The 21,394-nt window shown below is 38.0% G+C and overlaps 1 protein-coding gene across 1 annotated transcript; it reads right to left on the bottom strand.

The window, feature by feature from the left end:
• Nucleotides 1-10,730: 10,730 nt before the first annotated feature.
• Nucleotides 10,731-21,016, bottom strand: LOC129409532 (alpha-protein kinase 3-like). The gene is made up of 6 exons (XM_055155916.1): nucleotides 20,987-21,016; nucleotides 20,803-20,826; nucleotides 20,384-20,505; nucleotides 18,406-18,523; nucleotides 15,173-15,878; nucleotides 10,731-11,303 (listed from the first exon to the last, which is right to left on the bottom strand). The coding sequence occupies exons 3-6, from the start codon at nucleotides 20,484-20,486 to the stop codon at nucleotides 10,731-10,733; spliced, it is 1,500 nt and encodes a 499-aa protein (XP_055011891.1). The 5' UTR covers nucleotides 20,487-20,505; nucleotides 20,803-20,826; nucleotides 20,987-21,016.
• Between the last annotated feature and the right edge of the window lie 378 nt (nucleotides 21,017-21,394).

The raw sequence follows: 21,394 nt of genomic DNA, 5'->3' as shown, positions 1-21,394 counted from the left end.
CCACATGATGAACACACACACACACACACACAAAACAACAAAAAAACATGTGAAAGAAACAAAAATCTAATGTTATGAAGTATGTTTTTGAAGTACAAGGGACATTACGGGATGACAATGCAGCAAAAGTACCTCATCTGTATTTATTGGTAGTTCTTTGTGAAGCTGTTTAGTTAAAATAATATAGAAGATGTAAAAAGTACAATGTAGAAGGAAGCTAATTCTATTCTAAAGCAGCATGGTGGGGAAGCAAGAACTGTGTGGGTTCATAGACAGTGTAGAGAAGTGAAAGAACTGAGCGTGATGTGACCCGTAGCGTTCGGCTCCAGTCAAATTAAGCTCACTGAGGCTTGCAGACACATATATATATATACACCATATTTTTCGGGCTAGAAGTGGCTCCGGAGTATAAGTCGAACCAGCCAAAAAATGTGCAACGAACAAGAAAAAAAAACATATATAAGTTGCACTTTTGGGGGGAAATATATTGAATTGACATTTCCTGTTGAAAGTCAAGTTCTAGTAATAACAATAGAAGAGAGAACAACAGACTGTTAACGTCACATATGAACAGTTCTTCAGATAAACTATAACATAAACAACAGAACAGAACAAGTTTACCAAACTCTCCATCTCACTCCAAATCACTAAATCCATTCAATTCTTCATCCTCGGTGTCACTTCTGAGCAACTCCATGACCTCTGGAGGTAAACAAAGCGCCGCTTCCTCTTCTGTGTCGCTGTCATCAGACTCAGCATCAGTTCCAGTTAGAATTATTCAGGCCTTTCTGAATCCCGACAGGATGGTTTCGGTGTCACTGAAGTCCAGACTTTGTCCATCCATCCAGTGACTTCCAGGAAAGTTGCATGGCGCACAAGTTTCTCACTCACTACCAACTTTCTTTCTGTTGCTCGATTACTGTTTTCAGCTGCAGATTGCACTACTTGCAGTTTGTAATCTGCAAAATATGATTTACTTGTTGGGGGCATTTGTGTTCAGTCTTCTCAGTCGTCTTTATAAATTTGTTTAAATGTAAAATTTTCAGTGGTACAGAAGTAATGTTGCGATTGACTGACATGATACAGACAGGACAGAGGCTCTTTTTGCAGGAGACATGTGCAGTAGAGTGAAGTGACAGTGGTACAGGAGGAACAGGAGCAGCAGATACTGACACACAAGACTAGAGTGCCCTCTTGTGCCTATCAGCTTGAACATTTTAATATATAAGTCGCACCGGAGGATAAGTTGCAGGAAACAACCAAACCATGAAAAAAAGTCAGAAAAATATGGTATAGTTTATGGGTTAGCCACACGGATAACATAATTTACAGCCGTTAACAGGTGACATTACTGAAAAAAGATGGCTCAAAAAGGTCAAAAAGGTTAAGATCCCCAGTCTGAGTTCAAGCTGCACTGTGTGAATCAGCGGTTTCCAGCCTGTAGCTCTTCACTCTCTTCCAAGCAGCTCGATTTCTGAATTATAAATATTAGGGATGGGACGAGAAATTGCCACAAGATCGTGCACACATGAGAAAAAGGATCTTGTGAGATTTATTCCAAGTGTTTACATTTGGATTGGACAGAAAACGACTATCATTTGGATAAATTTCAGACCTCGAAATGCAAATCTCTCCAGAAAAAAAAGTAAAACGTCAAGTGTTAACTTGAAAACTACCGCTTTGTAACATCACAAAGTGGAATGGCGCATTTTGAGCTTTGAAGATGTAGACAGACTAATAATAAACGGTCACTCAAACATGTGTGAATGAAACAAAATGCAGCTCCAGGTCTATTTTTAACGAGGTAACAACTTTATAACACGGCTTAAAACAACAAGAGTCAGTTTCGCGTAATTTAGGACTTTTAACATTTTTGCTTCGTCCTTCTCGCGACCTCGGGGACCTCTAGAATGTCACGATGAGCTCATCTGAGACCCCAAAACACCTGTGTGGGAAAGATTTATTTCAGTAACCACAACACTGTCTGTCCTGGTGATTTGGGTCAGATGTCAGCATGCCAGAACTGAGCTACAAAAATTGAGCAACACATCCAGAGTCGAAGGGAGAAAGTAGTTTTACATTAGACCTAATTGGAAAAGTTGTTAAGGACCGTGCCGCTGACCCCGCAAAGGAAACACACAGCTGGGATTAACTTTGTCCTTCACTTGAGCAGAGGACAGACGGCCGCTGCTACAACAATTTTCCAATCTAAAGCAGGGGAGACAAGACAGTTTAGAGGGAGATATAAGAAGGACAACATTGTAGGCGCTGTTTTCTTTTTGAAGTTCACAGACTCTTATGAAAGTATTTTGAAAGGCTGCAAAAATACTGATTAAAAGGCCCATATTACGCAATTTTCTACTGTTATAATGTTGTTTCCTCATCAAAAACAGGCCTGGAGTTGGACTTTTGTTTTATTTGCACATGTTCAACACACAAACTCTGCATATTTAGGCTGAGTTCTTCTCTCAAATGGAAAACTCCAATCTCTACTAGAGTCATAGTACTCGAGATTGTTTTTTTTACAGTCTTAGTCCGTCTCAGACTTGACTGTGTTTGGACTCGGACTTGTTTCGGTCTTGAAGGCGCTTGGACTCGGTCTTGTCTCGGTCTTGAAGGCGCTTGGACTCGGTCTTGTCTCGGTCTTGAAGGCGCTTGGACTCCGTCTTGTCTCAGTCTTGAAGGCGCTTGGACTCGGCCTTGTCTCAGACTCGAGGTCTGACTCTCGTCGAGTGTGATCATATTTCATTACAGCCGCTGCCGTCGGCAATAAACTAATTACTGTGACATGTGGTTGAAGTTTGCCTCATAAAAGTGTATAAATGCATCTGTATTTGCCACATCATGCATTTGGTAAATGTGCAGAGTCTAAATCCCACTGCAAAAACCATTAAGAGATTGTAACTCCAGTTAGGAACTTGAAAAAACAGGTTTAAAAATCTTACTCACTTTCTTCATAGTTTTGTGTAAAGTGCCAGTGGAAGTTCTCTTAAAGAAGGGGTTCTCAAACTGTGGGTGAGGGTCCAAAAAAGGGGCACAGAATGTTTCAGTGCAGTACAGTTTGCTTGGCTTATTTTAGGCCTAAATAAACGTTAATCAGATAAAATGGAGATGGATTTATACAAACATTGATATATAGGTGCCAAAATAACTGTAAAATACAAATAAATGTTGAAAATGACAAAGATGGTCTTGATTTGGTCTCGATGGGCCGTGGTCTTAAAAGTTTCTGTCTTAAGCCTTTTCAGTCTCAACTCTCAGAGGTCTTGGTCTTGTCCTGGTGTCTGGACCCTGTGGTCTCGATTAGTGCGGTCTTGACTACAACACTATCTCTCTTGAACTAAAGCCAAAAGGTAGCTCTTAATTTGAAAATTACTGCTTCATAACATCACAAGGTGGAACAGAGCATTTTGAGCTTTGCAGATGTAAACAGACTGACAATAAAGGGTTACTCAAATGTGTGAATGAAACAAAACACAACTCCAGGTCTATTTTTGACGAGGTAACAACATTATAACATGACTTAAAGCTCACAAGAGTCAACTTTGTGTAATATAGGACCTTTAAAACCAAAAAAAGAAAAGAATGTAGCTGCGTAATCTTCCAAATAACGACAAAGTGCTTTCACATTTGTAGATTCTTTCTATTCTAGGGAATTACATTACAAAGAAATAAAAATAGATACAGAATTATTGCATCACTGAGGGAACTCCTGCCTCCTTCCCTGTAAAATATAGTGGGACGTCAGCCAATTCTGGACTCTCAAAACAACCACTTTGGGCACTTGTTCAAAATGTAGAAATGCAAATATTCTTGTTTTACGGTGAGGTCTATTTGCGGAGGCTGTGCTCGTGTCATGCGCTGGTGTCTCAATGTTTACGGGTTTCCATTAAACCATAAATCAGGCCGAGGCGTGTGGTTAGTAAGAGACGTGTTGAGGTATGCTGCCTCTTCTCTCCTACTTAAGTTGAGAGTTATGAATGTTAAAGGTTCAGAGTGACGCAAAATTACCCCGTGAGCTTTAACCCGTGTCGTAATATTGTTTCCTGGTCAAAAACGCACCCAGAGTCGTGTTTTGTTTCATTCACACGTGTTTCGAGCACAAATCCTGAATGCTTATTAGTCTGACTTCTTCTCTCAACCCAAAAACACAATGTTCCACCTTGGAACAGACGAGCTCTACTGAACTAAACGTAAAAGGTCAGGTTAGATTGAAAATAACCTTTATTATTTGTCTATCCAAAGCTCAAACTGGTCCATTCCACTTTGTGATGTCATGAAGTGGTAGTTTTTAAGTTAACAGCCACGTTTTACCTTTTGATTTTTAGAGGCAAAAGGGTCGGGTCATAACAGCATTGTATCGTATCGTGGCCTATGTATCAAGATATGTATCGTATCGTAGCCTGTGTATCAAGATATGTATTGTATTGTAGCCTGTGTATCGAGGTATGTATCAAATCGTGGCTTATGTATCGAGACATGTACCGTATCGTGGCCTTTGTATTGAGATATATATCAAATTGTGGCCTGTGTATTGACATATGTAGCGTATAGTGGCCGATGTATGGAGATGTGTATTGTATCGAGATATGTATCGTATCGTGGCCTATATATTTAGATATGTATCGTGCCCTTTGTATCAAGATATGTATCGAAATCGTGGCCTATGTATCAAGACATGTATCATGGCCTATGTATCGAGATATGTATCGAAATTGTGGCCTATGTTTTGAGATATGTATTGTATCGTGGCCTATGTATCAAGATATGTATCGTATCATGACCTAGGTATCGTATCATGGCCTATGTATCGAGATATGTATCGAAATTGTGGCCTATGTTTTGAGATATGTATCGTATCGTGGCCTATGTATCGAGATATGTATCGTATCATGGCCTATGTATTGAGATATATATCGAAATTGTGGCCTATGTTTTGAGATATGTATCGTATCGTGGCCTATGTATCAAGATATGTGTCGTATCATGACCTAGGTATCGTATCATGGCCTATGTATCGAGATATGTATCGAAATTGTGGCCTATGTTTTGAGATATGTATCGTATCGTGGCCTATGTATCAAGCTATGTATCGTATCATGGCCTATGTATCGAGATGTGTTTTGTGTCGTGGCCTGTGTATCGTGATATGTATCATATCGTGGCCTATGTATCGTATCGTGGCCTATGTATCGAAATCGTGGCCTATGTTTTGAGACATGTATCGAAATCCTGGCCTATGTATTGAGATATGTATTGTATCATGACCTATGTAGCGTATCGTGGCCTATGTATCGAGATATGTATCATATCATGGCCTATGTATCGTATCGTGGCCTATGTTTTGAGATATGCATCGTATCGTGGCCTATGTACTGAGACATGTATCGAATTGACAAATTCTTAATGATATCCAGGCCTAATTATAACATAAATCAGAAAATAGTGTAATAGAGACTCTTTAAAAGGCAAAAAACAGTTGATATAAAATTCTAAAAGCGCTTTTCCAGAAGTCGCAATTTGAAAGCGGCAGTACAATAATTCTGAAATAATGTTACCGAAAGTTACTGTGAATGTAAAATGACTTCCCTGACTGTTAATTGATGTAACTACACAAAAATTCAGTGCATTTCAATGGCTCCTTTGTGACTGCTGTCTGTAAATCTAAACCCGAAGTGAACAGTTCCTGCTTCGGTGGAAGGGAACTAGGGTCATGTTACATATATGAAGAAGTTGTGGTCAACATGCTGCTACATACAAAACAAAACACGAGCGCAACGTCATTCACTTTCAATTCATTTTTCACACACACAGCTCCTTTGTCACACCAGCTCATCAATATTCAACCTTATTTCTGATCAAACAGATTAAATGCAGCGGTGGGAGAAGTACTCAGCTTTGAAACTTAAGTAAAAGTACAGATATCGGCGCAAAAAATGCAAAATCACATGAAAATCTACTCAAGTAAAAGTATTAAAGTAGCTACTTGATTAAAAATGCACTGTAACTGTAAAACGTAAAAGAATTTTGCACAGATTTTGAGATATTGGAGCAAAAAAAGCAAAATCACATAAAAAAATTTACTAAAGTAAAAGTATTAAAGTAGCTACTTGTTGAAAAATGTACTTAAACTGTAAAAAGTAAACGCATTTTGCACAGATTTTAAGATATCGGAGCAAAAAAAGCAAAATCACATGAAAAATCTACTCAAGTAAAAGTATTAAAATAGTTAGTTGTTGAAAAAGTAAAAGCATTTTGCACCGATTTTGAGATTTTTTTGTACAGTAACAATTGAATTAGTTGTTGTTTTTTGTATATTTTTGTTTGCTCAAACTGCAAACATGTTAAAAATAAACCCTTTTAAAGCCTAAATAAATAAAGCCTTTTCAGCAGGTCTAAAATGATAATAAAAATACTTTTACTTTTCAGGCCAGGTCAAAAATGTAGTGGAAAGTACAAATACCTGCTCTCAAATGTAGTGAAGCAAAAGTAAAAAGTATCTACTTAAAATGTAATTGCACAGATACCAAAAATGTGTATTTAACTACAACATTTTACTGCTTTTACTTTGTTATTTTCCACCACTAAATGTCAAAATATTTCATACTATGCACTGAAACCAAGTAATGCACGATCCAGCAAACAACACATCCACAACTGTCATGACTTTCTAATGCCGGGCGTACACTGTGCAGTATTTTCGGTCGTGTCACTCAGCCCCGGCATTAAACTGTACAACCAAATCGCAGGGTTTAAAAGTTCACAGCTCACGATTCATGTTCTCACACGATACGAACCGATGCTCGAATACTGTACGCTCACATAATGACCGGAGTTGTTGTTCCGGAAGTAGAAAACCACAAGGAAAGAAAACTATGGAATTAGAAAACCACAGACGTGCGGAGACACAACGCTGATCCAGGCAAAAAACAAACGCGCTGCCTTGGCAATTTGTGCCATTCTCTGCGCAGACAAGCCCAAAAAGAAGAGGCGATGAATCTGGTCAAAGAAATGTCTGGGCAGACGTGGGCAGTACGAGTTATCAGTTCTTCAGAAGGAACTGCAGGTAAGTAGCATCAAGTTTTTCACTAAACTTCTGTTCTGTGTTGCTTGATTAGCTGTGCCTCCATGTCCCGTAGGGGTGTGCAAAAATATTGGAATATCGATATATCGTAACTTTTAATGTGATGATACAGTATCGATATCGTGGGCTACTGTATCGATATATCACCAAGTAAGAGTATTTTTAGGTGTTTTTTACTAAATTATTTTGTTACAGAGCTACAGTTTTGTTGCTTGTGGAGTGAAAGGAAACTCATTTATGCAACACATTTGATATTTTTACTGTTTTGATGATTAAAATGTTTGTGTTTCATATGAACTTTGCACAAGAAAGACTTTTAGTATCACAGCCACGATTTAGCCTTTATTTTTTATTGAACCGTATCGAATCAATTTGAAATATATCATATCAAATTGAAAGTGCACTGTATCGAGATATGTATCGTATCGTGTCCTGTGTATCAAGGTATGTATCGTATCGGCAACTTCTTAATGATACCCAGCCCTAATGTCCCGTGTCTAAAACACTCGCCGGCGCCATCGTCCTCCACAGCCTCATATCCTTCTTCCACTTCTGTGTCCGCACATGCTCGGTCTGACAGAATCTGGCAAATCGGCTTATGGAACGACTTCAACAGAGCGAAACCCTCACGAGAGGCGAACAGGTTAGATATTCTTGTGACCTACGAATGCAGATCGGGAGCTGGTCGTGAGGTATTAATCTGTTCTCTTTACCCCATGTTTACAACACGAAGCACGACACATGATGAAGCCAAAACTCGGCCCGATCCCCAAAATAGTCGCATCGGCTCAAAAAGGGTCAAAAATCGCCTGGCTTAACTCTTCAATAAAACACAAAATTCAATATGTTAAATAAACACAGATATAAAAGAGCCAGAACTGTATTATTTTAGACACAGTAATACTGTTGTAGCCTGATTCATCAGACGGTTTCACTTTGTGGAAACCGTCTGACCAGCAGCATTAGGATTTTTTCGCTCGACAGTAGGCGGGAACTTTTTTTTTTATTTAACCAATCGCTGCTATTTGGTCGTGACGTATGTAATGCACCAAATCCTGTAGGAAGAAGGACAATAAACGTCTTTCCCCTTGATAAAATTCACCAAACATTCTCTTTTTCCGGCTTTAAATCCTCGATCTCCTAATCCTAAATCTCTGGAATCGTTGCCAACACAGAATGTTTGGGGTTTTTCTGCAAATTGTATTCCGATTCCTGACCTAGTTGCCAGCCTGATCTAGTTTTTTAATAAACACATACAGGCCTGTCACGATAATTACTACATCGATTTACAGTTCAATCTGTGCAATAATGGGGAGAGTTTTTGCCATGTTTATATAATAACATGACTAAAACAGAAATATCGTGATATCGTATCGTCAAAAGTCTCACAATAATATCATGGACCAACACAATATATCGAATTACAAATCTCCTTGCTTAAATTAAGAGTTATGGTGCAGCAAGAGCTAAAAAAACAAAGGGAACTACATAGACCATGATGCTTTGCTCCATTTCAGTGCAGCCTACAAGAAGAAATAACTGTTACACTGCAAAAAAAAAAAAAAAATCTCGTCACTTGAATTAAGAAAGTTTTATCATGATTTGAGTAAATTCAACTTGACAAGTAAAATGATCTGCCAATGTAACAAGACTTTTTGTGCTTAAAATCTAAAAATACGTCTTGCTACACTTGAAATAAGAAAAAACAACTTTTTGCACTTAAAATAAGAAACAAAATCGAATGTTGCTTGAATTAAGAAAAACACACTTATTCCATTGGTAGATAATTTTACTTGTCAAGTTGAATCTACTCAAAGTCAAATGTTCTTAATTTAAGTCATTTTAATTGACCTAGATATTGATTTTTTCCCCCAGTATAAGCACTTTTCAATTTTAGTTCTTTGGATTAAGTCTTGACAAGGCATTTTAAGAGGAAAAAATATTCAAAACATTCACAGATTTGTTAACCTTCTCAAAATTTCACATTAAATATCGAAACGTGACATGCATATGGTGACAATATCGTACAGAGAATATATTTATTGTAATATTTCTCTGTATTTCTCTGATATATCGTTTGTTTTTGTGACAGACCTAATCACATAAAATAAACAATATTAATATAATATGGTTTAAGTACCGTGTATCATTTGTTCATTCGTTTTTCAAAATAAAACCAAAAATAAGAAAACGAAAAAACAATTTCTTTATTTTTCTCCAAAAGCAAAATGAAAAAACAGATAAAGATTTGTTTTTTCAGTTTTCAATTTTGTGTTTAAATTGATAATGGAAAAAACTGATAATTTCCCGTTTCCGTGACTTAAAATGCGATGCCGGACTGAACCAGGACTGAGACCGGGACCAGGACCAGGACCAGACCGTGACTGAGACCGAGACCAGACCAGGACCAGACAGTGATTGAGACCAGGACTGAGACCAGGACTTTGACCGGGAACAGGACCAGGACTGAGACCAGGACTGAGACCAGGACTGAGGCCGGGACCAGACCAGGACTGAGACTGGGACCAGACTGAGACCAGACTGAGACTGAGCCCGGGACTGAGCCTGGGACTAAGACCGAGACTGAAACCGGGACCAGACCAGGACTGAGACCAGGACTAAACCAGGACTAAAACAGGTCTGGGACCAGACCGAAAATGAGACTGGGAACAGGACCAGGACTGAGACTGGGACTGAGATTGGGACCAGACCAGGACCAGACTGTGATTAAGATCGGGACTGAGACCGGGACTACACTGGGACCAGACCGGGACAGAGACCGGGACCAGACCAGGACTGAAAACAGTTTAGTCCTTGTTTAGTTCTGGTTTAGTCCTAGTTTAGTCCTGGTTTAGTCCTGGTTCAGTCCTGGTTCAGTCCTGGATTAGTCCTGGTTTAGTCCTGGTTTAGTCCTGGTTTAGTCCTGGTTCAGTCCTGGATTAGTCCTGGTTCAGTCCTGGTTTAGTCCTGGTTTAGTCCTGGTTCAGTCCTGGTTCAGTCCTGGTTTAGTCCTGGTTTAGTCCTGGTTTAGTCCTGGTTCAGTCCTGGTTCAGTCCTGGTTTAGTCCTGGCCTTTATCTGTTTTTTCCATTATTCATATTCATTTAAACACAAAACGGAAAAAACAAATCATTAATTGTCAGTTTTTTCATTTTGGTTTTGGAGACAAATAAAGAAGAAAATAGTTGTTTTTTCGTTTTCTTATTTTTGGTTTTACATTGAAAAAAAACAAATGAACGAATGATACACTATCTCATCTTTAGACAAACTGTAGACAAACTTTACTGACCCACAAGAGAAATTATCTATATATGTGTGTCTATCTGTCTATCTATTAAATGCTACAAGATTCAAGCCAGAGTTAATTCTAAAGCAATGGTAATGGTAATTTTTTCATCATGTTATTGTAAACTTTTGCAGATTTGGTTTCTACAGAACTAAGACTTGAAATCGAAGAACTTCCTGTGTTGGCTGAGGCATATTTACAAACATATCCAGGAACTTCCCCTGTTTCTCTGCTACTCGTGTTTTTTTTATATATTATTCCTTTAAAACCTGAGTAAAAAACCCATTGCACACTCTCTGTTTTTCAGCTCTTGCGCCATGCTGCTCGCTTTCATCTTAGACATTCTTCTTCTGCTATCTTGTCAGAAACGCGCCCTAAAAATAACTCTCAAGTGTGGGGCAGCTGGCCATACCTCAGCGAGTATCTGCGGACTGGACAATGCCGTTTCCTCTTCAGTCACCTCCATGGCTTGGTCAGCTCCACCCCCCGCCGTGCTCTCCGGCGCAGTGTCTCCTCTGCACAAATCCTCCTGCTCTTCTGCGACCTTTGGCCTTTCCGACGTTGCTCCCTGCAGCTGCGCGACCTCCGTGGGCATTCCGTAATCGTCTTTAGCCCGGGTTTCAGACAGGCTTTCGGGTTTGAGATAGTAAGACGGCGGCGTGGCTGGCGGCTCGAGCACGCCGGGGGAGTCTGGGGTGTCTTTCGGTTTGCTCTCGTGGGGTTCCTTCTTGTTCTTCCCGAAGAAAAAGTCCTTGACGGAGTGGAGCATGGAGGAGATGGACGCGGGGATGTGGTGGTCCTTATGCTCCTTATGCTCCTTGTGTTCTTTTTGTTCTTTCTGTTCTTTATGTTCCTTCTTGTGCCGAATTGGAGGTGTGGGATGAGCTTTCTCTTTGCTTTCCTCTTTCATCTCTTGCTCTGCTCTTTCTTGCACCTACAAATGTAAAAAAAAAGTCACATTTTAGTTCTGCTGTAAGGAGAAAAACACAGATCTGATGTGATTTTGTTACTTGAAATGAAAGTTTAATTTAACTTTTTAATTCATATTTTTTGTTGTAAATAAAACTTGTTGTTCATGCACTGCTTTCTTTTCTTTCTTGGAATTCTGTTATTGTTTAATATGGTTTGATACTGTTGCTTTGGTCTGTTTTGTTTTGTTTTTTTGTCTTGTAGTGCTGCAAAATGACCCAATAAAAGAAAAAAGAAAGAAAAAAAAGTTTTGGACTGAATTAGTTGTATTTTTGTTCTAGACGTAACAAGCAAAAGCCAAACTGTTGAGTTTTAAATCAGCTTTACATTAAATATTTGTTTATATTAGTATTAAAAGCATGGGAATGTATTGTTTTAACATATAAATATGATCTAAAAGTATGTATTATTTTATATGTAGAGTAAAATATTATTATTATTAGAAATCAATCAATGGGATAGTGGAAAAACAAACTTTTGGAATGGCAGCGCTAGAGTTTTGATCGTGATTTTGTTTTTTATAACATTTTTACTGCTGTCGGGTTCACTGTGATGACAAATTTGCACCGTTGCTATAGCGATTAACAACAACAAAGTCCATATTACGAAGGGATGTAACGATATCCAAATCTCTCGGTACGATATTATCACGATATGCATGTCACGGTACGACATTTATTGCGATATTTTGCAGAGGCTGATATAAATGGAGATAGGAAACTTTTTTGCTTTTAAAATACCTTGACGAGATTTTGGTGTGAATTATTTCCGTCATAATCCCAAGAATTTAAGTAAAAAACATATTTCTTCATGTTGTTTGTGCTGAAATTAATCATGGGATATGTAGTTTCCAAAGTTCATAAGCTGATACTACTATAAACCATGCACAGTCTACAATATTATTATGAGACTTCTGATGATACGATATCACAATAAAAAAAAATCAGTTATTGTCACATCCCTAATATTACATATTTTGGATGATGACAAGTTCTCAACATGGCGTCTGGAAACAGAAACTCAAGGATATAGCAAAAGTATGACAGCGTTGGTCCCAGTTCTCCACAGACACAAAGCAGAAGTAAATAGTCACGCAGGTTTCATTAATAAATGTCTAAATAAATGAGCTGTCAGGGGTCAGAGTGGGTCATGGTGAATAATGTCCATGGGTGTTTCTATTGCTCAAACAAAACTGATATATCTGTATATCAGGAAAACTATATAGTCTATTTATAGTACGATATTTTTGTGTTTTTTACTTACTGTACATACTTTTATATAATTTATTGTGTGTTCATTGTGTGATTTTTGGCCCTGTTTGAGCTGATTTTTCACTCGTGCAACTGTTTTTGGGATCGGGGCGAGTCTTGGCTTCATCGTGTACCGTGTTTCGTGTAGTAAACATGGGGTTTTTGTGTTTTTTACTTACTGTACATACTTTTATATAATTTATTGTGTGTTTATTGTGTGATTTTTGGCCCTATTTGAGCCGATTTTTCACTAGTGCGACTGTTTTTGGGATCGGGGCAAGTTTTTACTTAATCGTGTTTCGTGCTTAGTAAACATTGGGTAACGAAGACCGATTAATACCTCACAACCAGCTCCAGATCGGCAATCGTAGGTCGTAAGAAAATCAAACCTGTTTGAAATCGCTTCTCGTGACGGTTTTGCTCTGTTGAAGTCATTCGTATCGTGTGAGAACATGAATCGTGAGCTGTGAACTTTTAAATTATCTGATTTGGTCGTACAGTTTGAGCTGGAGCTGAGCGAAATGATCAAAAATATCGCACAGTGTACGCCCGGCACCAGTCTTTTTATTGCTTCTTATTCAGAAGTTTATTACCATTTATATATATTTTTTTACTCTTTGTTATTATATTATAATGTGATTTGTGAGCTACTGTGTCCAAATAATTTCCCTTGTGGATGAACACTGAAAAAAACAATATCTAACTAAGTTAAAATGACTTAAATTAAGAACATTTTACGTTATTTGAGTCGATTCAATTTGACAAGTAAAATTATCTACTAATAGAATATGTGAGTTTTTCTTAATTCAAGCAACATTCGATTTTGTTTCTTATGTTAATTAAGTCCAAAAAGTTGTTGTTTTTCTTATTTCAAGTGAAGCAAGAGGTATTTTCATATTTTAACTACAAAAAGTCTTGTTCCATTGGCAGATAATTTTACTTGTCAAGTGAAATTTACTCAAATCATGATCAAACTTTCTTAATTCAGGTCATCTTAACTTGGCTAGATTTTGTCTTTTGCAGTTAATAAAGTCTGTCTAAGTCTAAAAGCAGAGTTTGTGTGCAGTGTATTTTAAACAGCATATACAATTGTGTAATTACGCCTTATCTGACACCAGCACCTTAGTATTTTTGTTGCTTATTTTGATTTTATTATTAGTATTTATATATTTAGTCTTTGTTATTATATTTATTTTGATGTGTGAGTTACTGTGTCCAAATAATTTCCCTTGTGGATCAATAAAATCTAAGTCTATATACAAAATCTTGGATCTTAGATTGAAAAAAACTAAACTGAAACTGACTTTACATTGAAAAATTGTCAATCCTCTCTTTATCATTCTTCATTTTGGTCTTAAAATGTTCGCATTAACCCTCTCTATGTGCTCCTGGTGTTTTTATTTTGCTATTTTCTTGGTAAAAAAATTCTTAATATGGAACTCAGCTGCAAATTCGCCCCTGTGACCTCCAGCCTCGATGAGCTTCACTGGACTGGAGACAGATGCTTCTTTATACAGTCTGTGCCTTGGATCAGGGCCAAATTCCAATATCACTGCGATATAGTTAATGAGTTTGGAATTATATTGAACCGGGAAGTAGAATAATGACCTCACCACTTAAGAGTCCCAGCGTGTGCGTGTGCATGGAGACGTGTTTGAATGTGAGAATGTTTGGAATGTGAAACTGTACTGTTGTATAAATGTGTTTAAGGATCCTGCTTTTAAACTGTTTTTGCATGTTCTTATTAATTAAAATGACTTTAATTTTACTTCAACTTGACAAGTCTGTTTTTGTTTTTCTGAATTCAAGCAACATTAGATTTTGTTTTGTATTTTACGTGCAAAAAGTTGTCGTTTTTCTTATTTTAAGTGAAGCAAGATGTATTTTCATATTTTAAGAAGAAAAAGTCTTGTTCCGCTGGCAGATTTTTAAAAACTTTTTAAGTGAAATTTACTCAAATCATGATAAAACTTTCTTAATTCAAGTCATCTTAACGTGGCCAGATTTTGTTTTTTGCAGTGTACCTGTCAAATAAATAAGTAAAAAAAATAAAAATAAAAATAATAAATTATAAAATGTAAAAATATATACACAAAATAATCAAATAAAATAATAAATAAAAATGTAACATAAAAAATAATAAGAATAAATAAGAATAAAATTGTTTTTTAAAAATAAAAAATTTTAATTAAATTAAAACTTATTAAAAAAAAAAAGAAAAAAGGTTAAAAGTACAGTGCATTAACTTCATTAAAAAAAAAAAAAAAAATTATAAATTAGAAAATGTAAAAATATATACATAAAATAATCAAATAAAGTAATAAATAAAATGTAACGTAACAAATAATAACAATAAATAAGAATAAAATTGTTAAAAAAAAAAAAAAAAAGTAAAATTAAAAAAGTAAAAAAAAAAAAAAAGTTAAAAGTACAGTGCATTTACTTCATAAAAAAAATCATATTGTATTTTTCCCCAAGAGAGACTAAAGATTTACAATAAAATAGACCCTATATTTGGTAATTAAAAATTCACAAAGCGTGTCCAACAAGTTTTGACAATTCTCTAATTTCAACTTAATCTTACCTGCGCCTGCGCCTGCACCTGCACCGTCTCTACTTCCATCTCCTCTTCCACCGTCTGTTTGCCGTCCTCCTCATGCGTCTTCTCTTTCACACTTTCTCCACCTCCTTTACCCGCCTCTTCTTTGTTCGGCACCTGTTTCTCCTCTACCGCCTGAGACTGGAGCGTTTCAGCCAAAAACTGCGCCAGCCCCATTCCCCCGTCGTAATGATTGTCTCCGCCGTTCCCCATCACGTTGCTTCGGACGGTGTTACCCTTCGGCGTGCTTGGCTGGTCCGTCTGCGCGTCCACGCTGTTGGAGATTTTGAATTTCTTTTTGCTCAACGCATGCTCGCCGTCCGTCTTCACCTCTGGAGCTACGGGTGAAGTCGGGGCAGGTTCTTGGACTTGGCTGTTCTTTTCTGCAGCGCCGACGAGCAGTTCTTCAGGGCTCTGCGATGGTTCTGAAATGGCTCGTTTACGCGGCGTCCGCTCTGGGCTTTTCTGCGGCGTCTCTTTCGGAGCTGGTTCTTTGTCCGCTGCGGCTTTCTTGCTTGACTCCTCCAGGTCTTGTCGCTTCTTCTCAGCTTTTGCCTTCAGTTTGGCGAAGAATCTCTGGTGGATCTGGTACTCGCTCATAGTGCCCACCTCCAGAACCCCAGAGCAGGAGACAATCCCCTTACTGTTGCTCGCAGAGACTTGGTATATGGCGGCGTCGTCCAGTGTGCAGCTAAAAAACACAACACAAAATCAGGTTTAGAACACTACACTTTTTCCAGTTTTTTTATTTTTACTGTACGTATTCTAAACTTTTGATTCCTGAAAGTGTCCACCTTTGGCAGATATAACAGCTGAACACACTCGTGGCTCGTTCTTTTTACAATAAAAATCAAATATTCTTCAGAAAGTTCTTCCCAAGTCTGTCGCAGAAGTTTCCATACATGTGTGGCACTTGTAGGTTGCTTCACTTTTCTGTCCAGTTCATCTCAAACCAGCTCGATGGGGTTTAAGTCTGGACACTGTGCTGCTGCTGGACACTCCATGTTTTCAAGTTTTACCGTCTTGTTCTGTTTTCCTGAGGTAGTTTTGGCAGAGCTTGGACTTGTGTTTTGTATCGTTTATCTTTTTTTTAAAAATCCTCTGGTTGTTCAGTTCTTACCTTTGTAACATTTCAAGCTCTTCATTGGACTTGCACAACTTGAACTGCAATAAATAACTGGAAAAATGATGGTGTTCTAAAACTTTTAAACCGGAAATGTATCTTTAAATAAGTTGCATTTTCCTGTCAGTGAAGTCAACATTAAAGAGCCCATATTATTCTGTTTTCTAATCTGTGTTATAGTGTTGTTTCCTCAACACAAACAGACCTGAAATTGACAAAAACAAAGAAAAAACACGTTTACATGATATTTTTTAAATTCTGAATTAATTGTTAATTAATTAATTAATTAATTGTTGTCAACGTGCATGTACTGAACGACCAGAATTATTTTTAAGGAATAAAAGTTAACATGATCGCGGAATAAATTAATTCAGCTTTAAAATCGGAATAAGCCACATACTTAATTTGCGTTTAAGTTTAATTCCGAATAATCATAGGAATTAAGTGTTTACATGTTCTTTTTAAAATGCAATTAATTTTTATTCTGAATTAACTTTCATTCGGAATAATCTCCTTCACTAGAATCATCTGGATAATTTCAGCCCTAGAACATTAGAAAATTGGTTTGCGGGATTTTTCTCTATGTTCTTGGGCTGCTCCCGCTCCTCCAACCCACCCGTTTCAAGAAACTGATGTGCGAAGTTCTCATTCTTTTTGATTTCAGCCCTGAAACTGACACTCTAACAAAAAGGTAAAAGACAGCTGTTAACTTGAAAACTATGTGTGCATGTGTGAATGAAACAAAACACAACTCCAGGTCTGTTTTTGATGAGGTAACAACATTATAACAATATAGGACCTTTAAGAAACTGTGATAAAAACACCAAAACATGAAATTTGTCAAGGCCTCATTTATTCAGCCCTAATTTGTATCATTTGCTTTTGATTCCAGTGTCAACAATTTAAATACATTGAGGAGAACACTAGGGATGTAACAATAGTCCAGTTAGTAACATCCTGTACTTTAGGAGGAACAGAGCCACCCCTGCCCCCCTGTACATCAATGGCCAAAGTGTGGAGCAAGTGGAGACCTTCAAATTAATTGGAGTTCACATCTCTGCGGATCTCTCCTGGTCAGTCAGCACCTCAGCACTGGGCAAAAAGGCCCAGCAGAGGCTACACTTCCTGAGGTGCTCAGGAAGGAGCAACTAAACACAAGCCTGCTGGTAACCTTCTAACGTTCCACCATTGAGAGCCTGCTGACCTTTGCAGTGACAGTGTGGCACTGTAGTTGCACAGAAGCTGACAGGAAGCGTGTGCAGAGGGTCACCAACACTGCGCAGGACATTATTGGCTGCCCCCTGCCTTCCTTAACCACATTATACAACTCTCGGTGTCTCAGCAGAGCAAGGAAAATAATTTAAGACAATACACAACCTGGATTCCACCTGTTCAAACGGTTGCCTTCTGGCAGGCGCTTCAGGTCAATTCCAGCTAGGACCAACAGACTCAGGGACAGCTTCTTCCACAAAGCTGTCACCACACTGAATGGGAACTGTTGATTTGTTTTATTTGTTAATTGTTGATTCTTGCACTTTAACGGACCAGCTCTGAATTTCATTATACTATTGTATAATGACAATAAAGGCTTTCTATTCTATTCTATTCTAATAATCGAAATATTGTGATATCGTATCGTCAAAGTTCTCACAATAATATCGTGGACCATCACAATATATCGACTTACAAGTCTCTTTGCTTAAATTTAAGAGTTATGGTGCAGCAATAGCTAAAAACAAACAAAAAAAACCAAAGAGCTACATTGACCATGATCCTTTGCTCCATTTAAGTGCAGACCACAAGAAGAAATAACAGTTCTAACACTTTAAAGTCTTAGTTCTTTGGATTAAGTCTTGTCAAGGCATTTTAAGAAGAAAAAGTAGCATATTAACAGTTTTTTAGCCTCTACAAAATATCACAATAAATATCATACCGTGAGATGTATATCATGAAAATATCGTACAGAGAGATTGGGTTATTGTTATATCTCTAATCGTGAGCTTTCCCACGATATCGCAATAAATATCGTACTGTGATGTTCATACCGTGACATTATCGTATCGTTACACCCCTAGTGAACGCTGTAGAGACTCACTTGTAAATGTGGAGGGTGTGAGTTTTCCCGTTTCGCCGAATTTCGTATTTTGGAAGACCACAGTAACGATCCAACTCCAGGTCGTCTTTGTACCATTTCAGTTCAGGAGCCGGGAGTCCTGAAGAAACACAAACATCAGTGATACGAAAACTAAAGACACATGACATTAAGATCACAATGGCTAAAATAACTCAAGTCTATAGTGTAAAAAACCTCTTCAATATAATATTTTCTTTCATGCAGTGCTGATATTGTGTGTGTTTTCTGATAATTCTATACACTATTGAGTTGGGATTAGAGATGCACCGATCGAGCTTTTTCCATTTCTGATTCCTGTTCTTAGTATCAGTGCAGAAAGTGACAACAGCATTTATTTCTTTAAACAAAAATAAAATAAGACAGAACTGATCCAAATGTGTGATGAAAATGTTATTTATCTCTTAAGTTACTACAGAACAACTTTGTGTAAATCAAAAGGTCAAACACTGAGGCTTTCTGAGCCGACTTGAGTCCATGTACAGTTTGTTATTTTGAATTTCAATTAAGAACAAAAAAAAAAAAGGGAAAACAGTTTATTTAATTATTCCGTTTTAGTGTCAAACAAACAAAAACAAAAACAGATTTCGATCTCTGTTTCCAATATTCAAATAACACCAATCAAAAAACTTCGTTGTTAATTTTGATATTTTATTCTCTGCTGCTCTACGTCGCGTGTGAATTTAGTATCAACCGTGGATCTATAATAAAAACTATTTTTATTATAGTTTTATGGAGTCAGTTGAACAAAGTTTATCGCCTTGTTCCTGGTTTCCGTTTTTCATCATGCAACGATTTTTCAGGTAAATCCTTCCAGCAGCAGAACTTCCGGGGCAAATAAACCAGAGAGAATAAAATATCAAAATTTAAAGAGGCAGGAATAAAAAATTTATACAGGAAATAGAGGTTAAAATTAGTTTTTTTTTGTTTGACACTAAAACGGAATAATGAAATAAAAAACTAATCTGTGTATACATCCATTCATTTGTTTTTCAATATAAAACCAAAAATAAGAAAATGAACAAACAATTATTTTCTTCATTATTTGTCTCCAAAATCAAAATCAAAAAACAGATAATGATTTGTTTTTTCAATTTTAGATTTTGTGTTTAAATGAAAAATGGAAAAATACAGTTAACGACCGTTTCCTGTTTAGGTGACTTAAACTGTGATGCTGGACCAAACCAGGACTAAACCAGGACTAAACCAGTTCCGGGACCAGACCGGAACTGGACCGGGACTGAGACCTGTACTTAGACAGGGACCAGACCAGGACTGAGACCAGGAATGAAACCGGGAACAGACCAGGACTGAGACCGGGACTGAGACCGGGACTGAGACCAGGAACAGACCGGGCCTGAGACCAGGACTGAGACCGGGACCAGACTCGGACTAAGACCAGGACCACACCAGGACTGAAAACGGTTTAGTCCGGCTTTAATCCTGTTTTAGTCCTGTACAGTCCGGCATCACAGTTTAAGTCACGGAAACGGGAAACGACCATTATCCCTTTTTTCCATTTTTCATTGAAACACAAAATCGAAAACTGAAAAAACAAATCGTTGTGTGTTTTTTCATTTTGGTTTTGGAGACAAATAATGAAGAAAACAGTTTTGTCGTTTTCTTATTTTTGGTTTTATATTGAAAAATGAATGAACGAATGACACACGGATTCAAACTGTTTTCGTTCTTAATTGAAATTCAAAAGAACGAATGGTACACGGTCTCGACTCCGACCTGTAAACAAACTTATTACATCAATTTATAAGTTCAACCAGCATTTTGACTGAAGCGATATTTCAAAGCCAATTTTTTCAGTACAGGCTTCAAATTCTGATACCAACATCGGATCGTGCGTTTCCAGTGAGGATGTTTTGAACTCCTACGTGCACCGTGCAGCTACAGGTCCTACCCAGTCTCCATCAGCTGGACGCGATACTACCTGACACCACGCAGGTGAACTTCACGTTACAGTTCTCGGACACGGCCTTGGACTTGAGCGTGGTTTCGAACGAGGGCTGGACGTCTTCGGTGAGCTGAGCCATGACGCTACACAAGGTGCTCCTGGAAACACACAGCCACCGTCAGAAAGTCCCTCCACTCCCCACTCTCTCTCTCTCCGTGAGCAGAACTATCCCTGAGTCAACATTTAAACAAGAGCCCCATTAGGAGGACGGCTGTTAATGGAAATCTGTGGTAAGTAAACGTAAAAAGGAGTGAAGGGGGAAAACTCAGAGACATCATCAGGCAAAACAGAGCAAAGTCAGTCCAAGGCGTGACTCTGTGAACACCACTGTTACACTGTGTGAGCTGCTTTCAGAGTTAACAGGTTAGTGGAGGAAGGTCTGAAATGTCGTTTACCTCGTCGGTCTGTAGTGAGAATACCTTCAGGGAGGAGGTAAATAAAAGGAACTCATCAGTCACTCATTATAAACTGAAATTCATATTTTTATACATACAGTATCAGTGCTGTACCTCCTCTGGAAATATTTCATACTGAATCAAACATAAACTGGCCAAATGGAGCTACAGTTTTGTTTCGTACCTGTTCTCAGGCCGGACATTTGACAGATAAGTGTTGCGTCCGTTGGAGGAGCTGCTCTCTTCTTCACTAAAGCTGCTCGTCCGTCCATTGCCGGAATAAGACCGAGTCATGGGCCTCCTGGAAGTCATTTTCAGGCAAATAAATAAACCAAAATATATCCAAAGAAGTGAAACTGCCCTCGCCTCTTCTTCTTCTCCTTCTTCTGTTCTGCTTTAGTCCCACAGAGGCCCTGGAAGAGATAAAGAGAACAGGATCAGGGTCTCACACAAAAGTCAAAAACAGCCCCCCAGGCCTGTCCTGTCCTTACTGGAGCAGAGGCTTTCTTGGAGGCAGGTTATAAATAGGGTGAGTTAGGAGGGTCCACGCTGTTAGTGACCAAACCCCAAGCTTAACATTCACGAACTAGAA

Source organism: Boleophthalmus pectinirostris, unplaced genomic scaffold (assembly GCF_026225935.1).
Source record: "Boleophthalmus pectinirostris isolate CB_2022bp ecotype Guang Dong unplaced genomic scaffold, ASM2622593v1 HiC_scaffold_2, whole genome shotgun sequence".
NCBI classification, from domain to species: Eukaryota; Metazoa; Chordata; class Actinopteri; order Gobiiformes; family Gobiidae; genus Boleophthalmus; species Boleophthalmus pectinirostris.
The sequence above is the reverse complement of the archived record's forward strand: the minus strand, read 5'-3'. Positions and strand labels throughout refer to the sequence as shown.

Bases quoted from the DNA above. Each gene is read 5' to 3' on its own strand.
- LOC129409532 (XM_055155916.1), bottom strand. From the start codon at position 20,486: ATGGCTCAGCTCACCGAAGACGTCCAGCCCTCGTTCGAAACCACGCTC. The intron at 15,879-18,405 runs GTGAGTCTCTAC...TGTGTTTTTTAG, and splicing joins CACACCCTCCACATTTACAA to CTGCACACTGGACGACGCCG. The intron at 11,304-15,172 runs GTAAGATTAAGT...TTACATTTGTAG, and splicing joins AGGTGCAGGCGCAGGCGCAG to GTGCAAGAAAGAGCAGAGCA.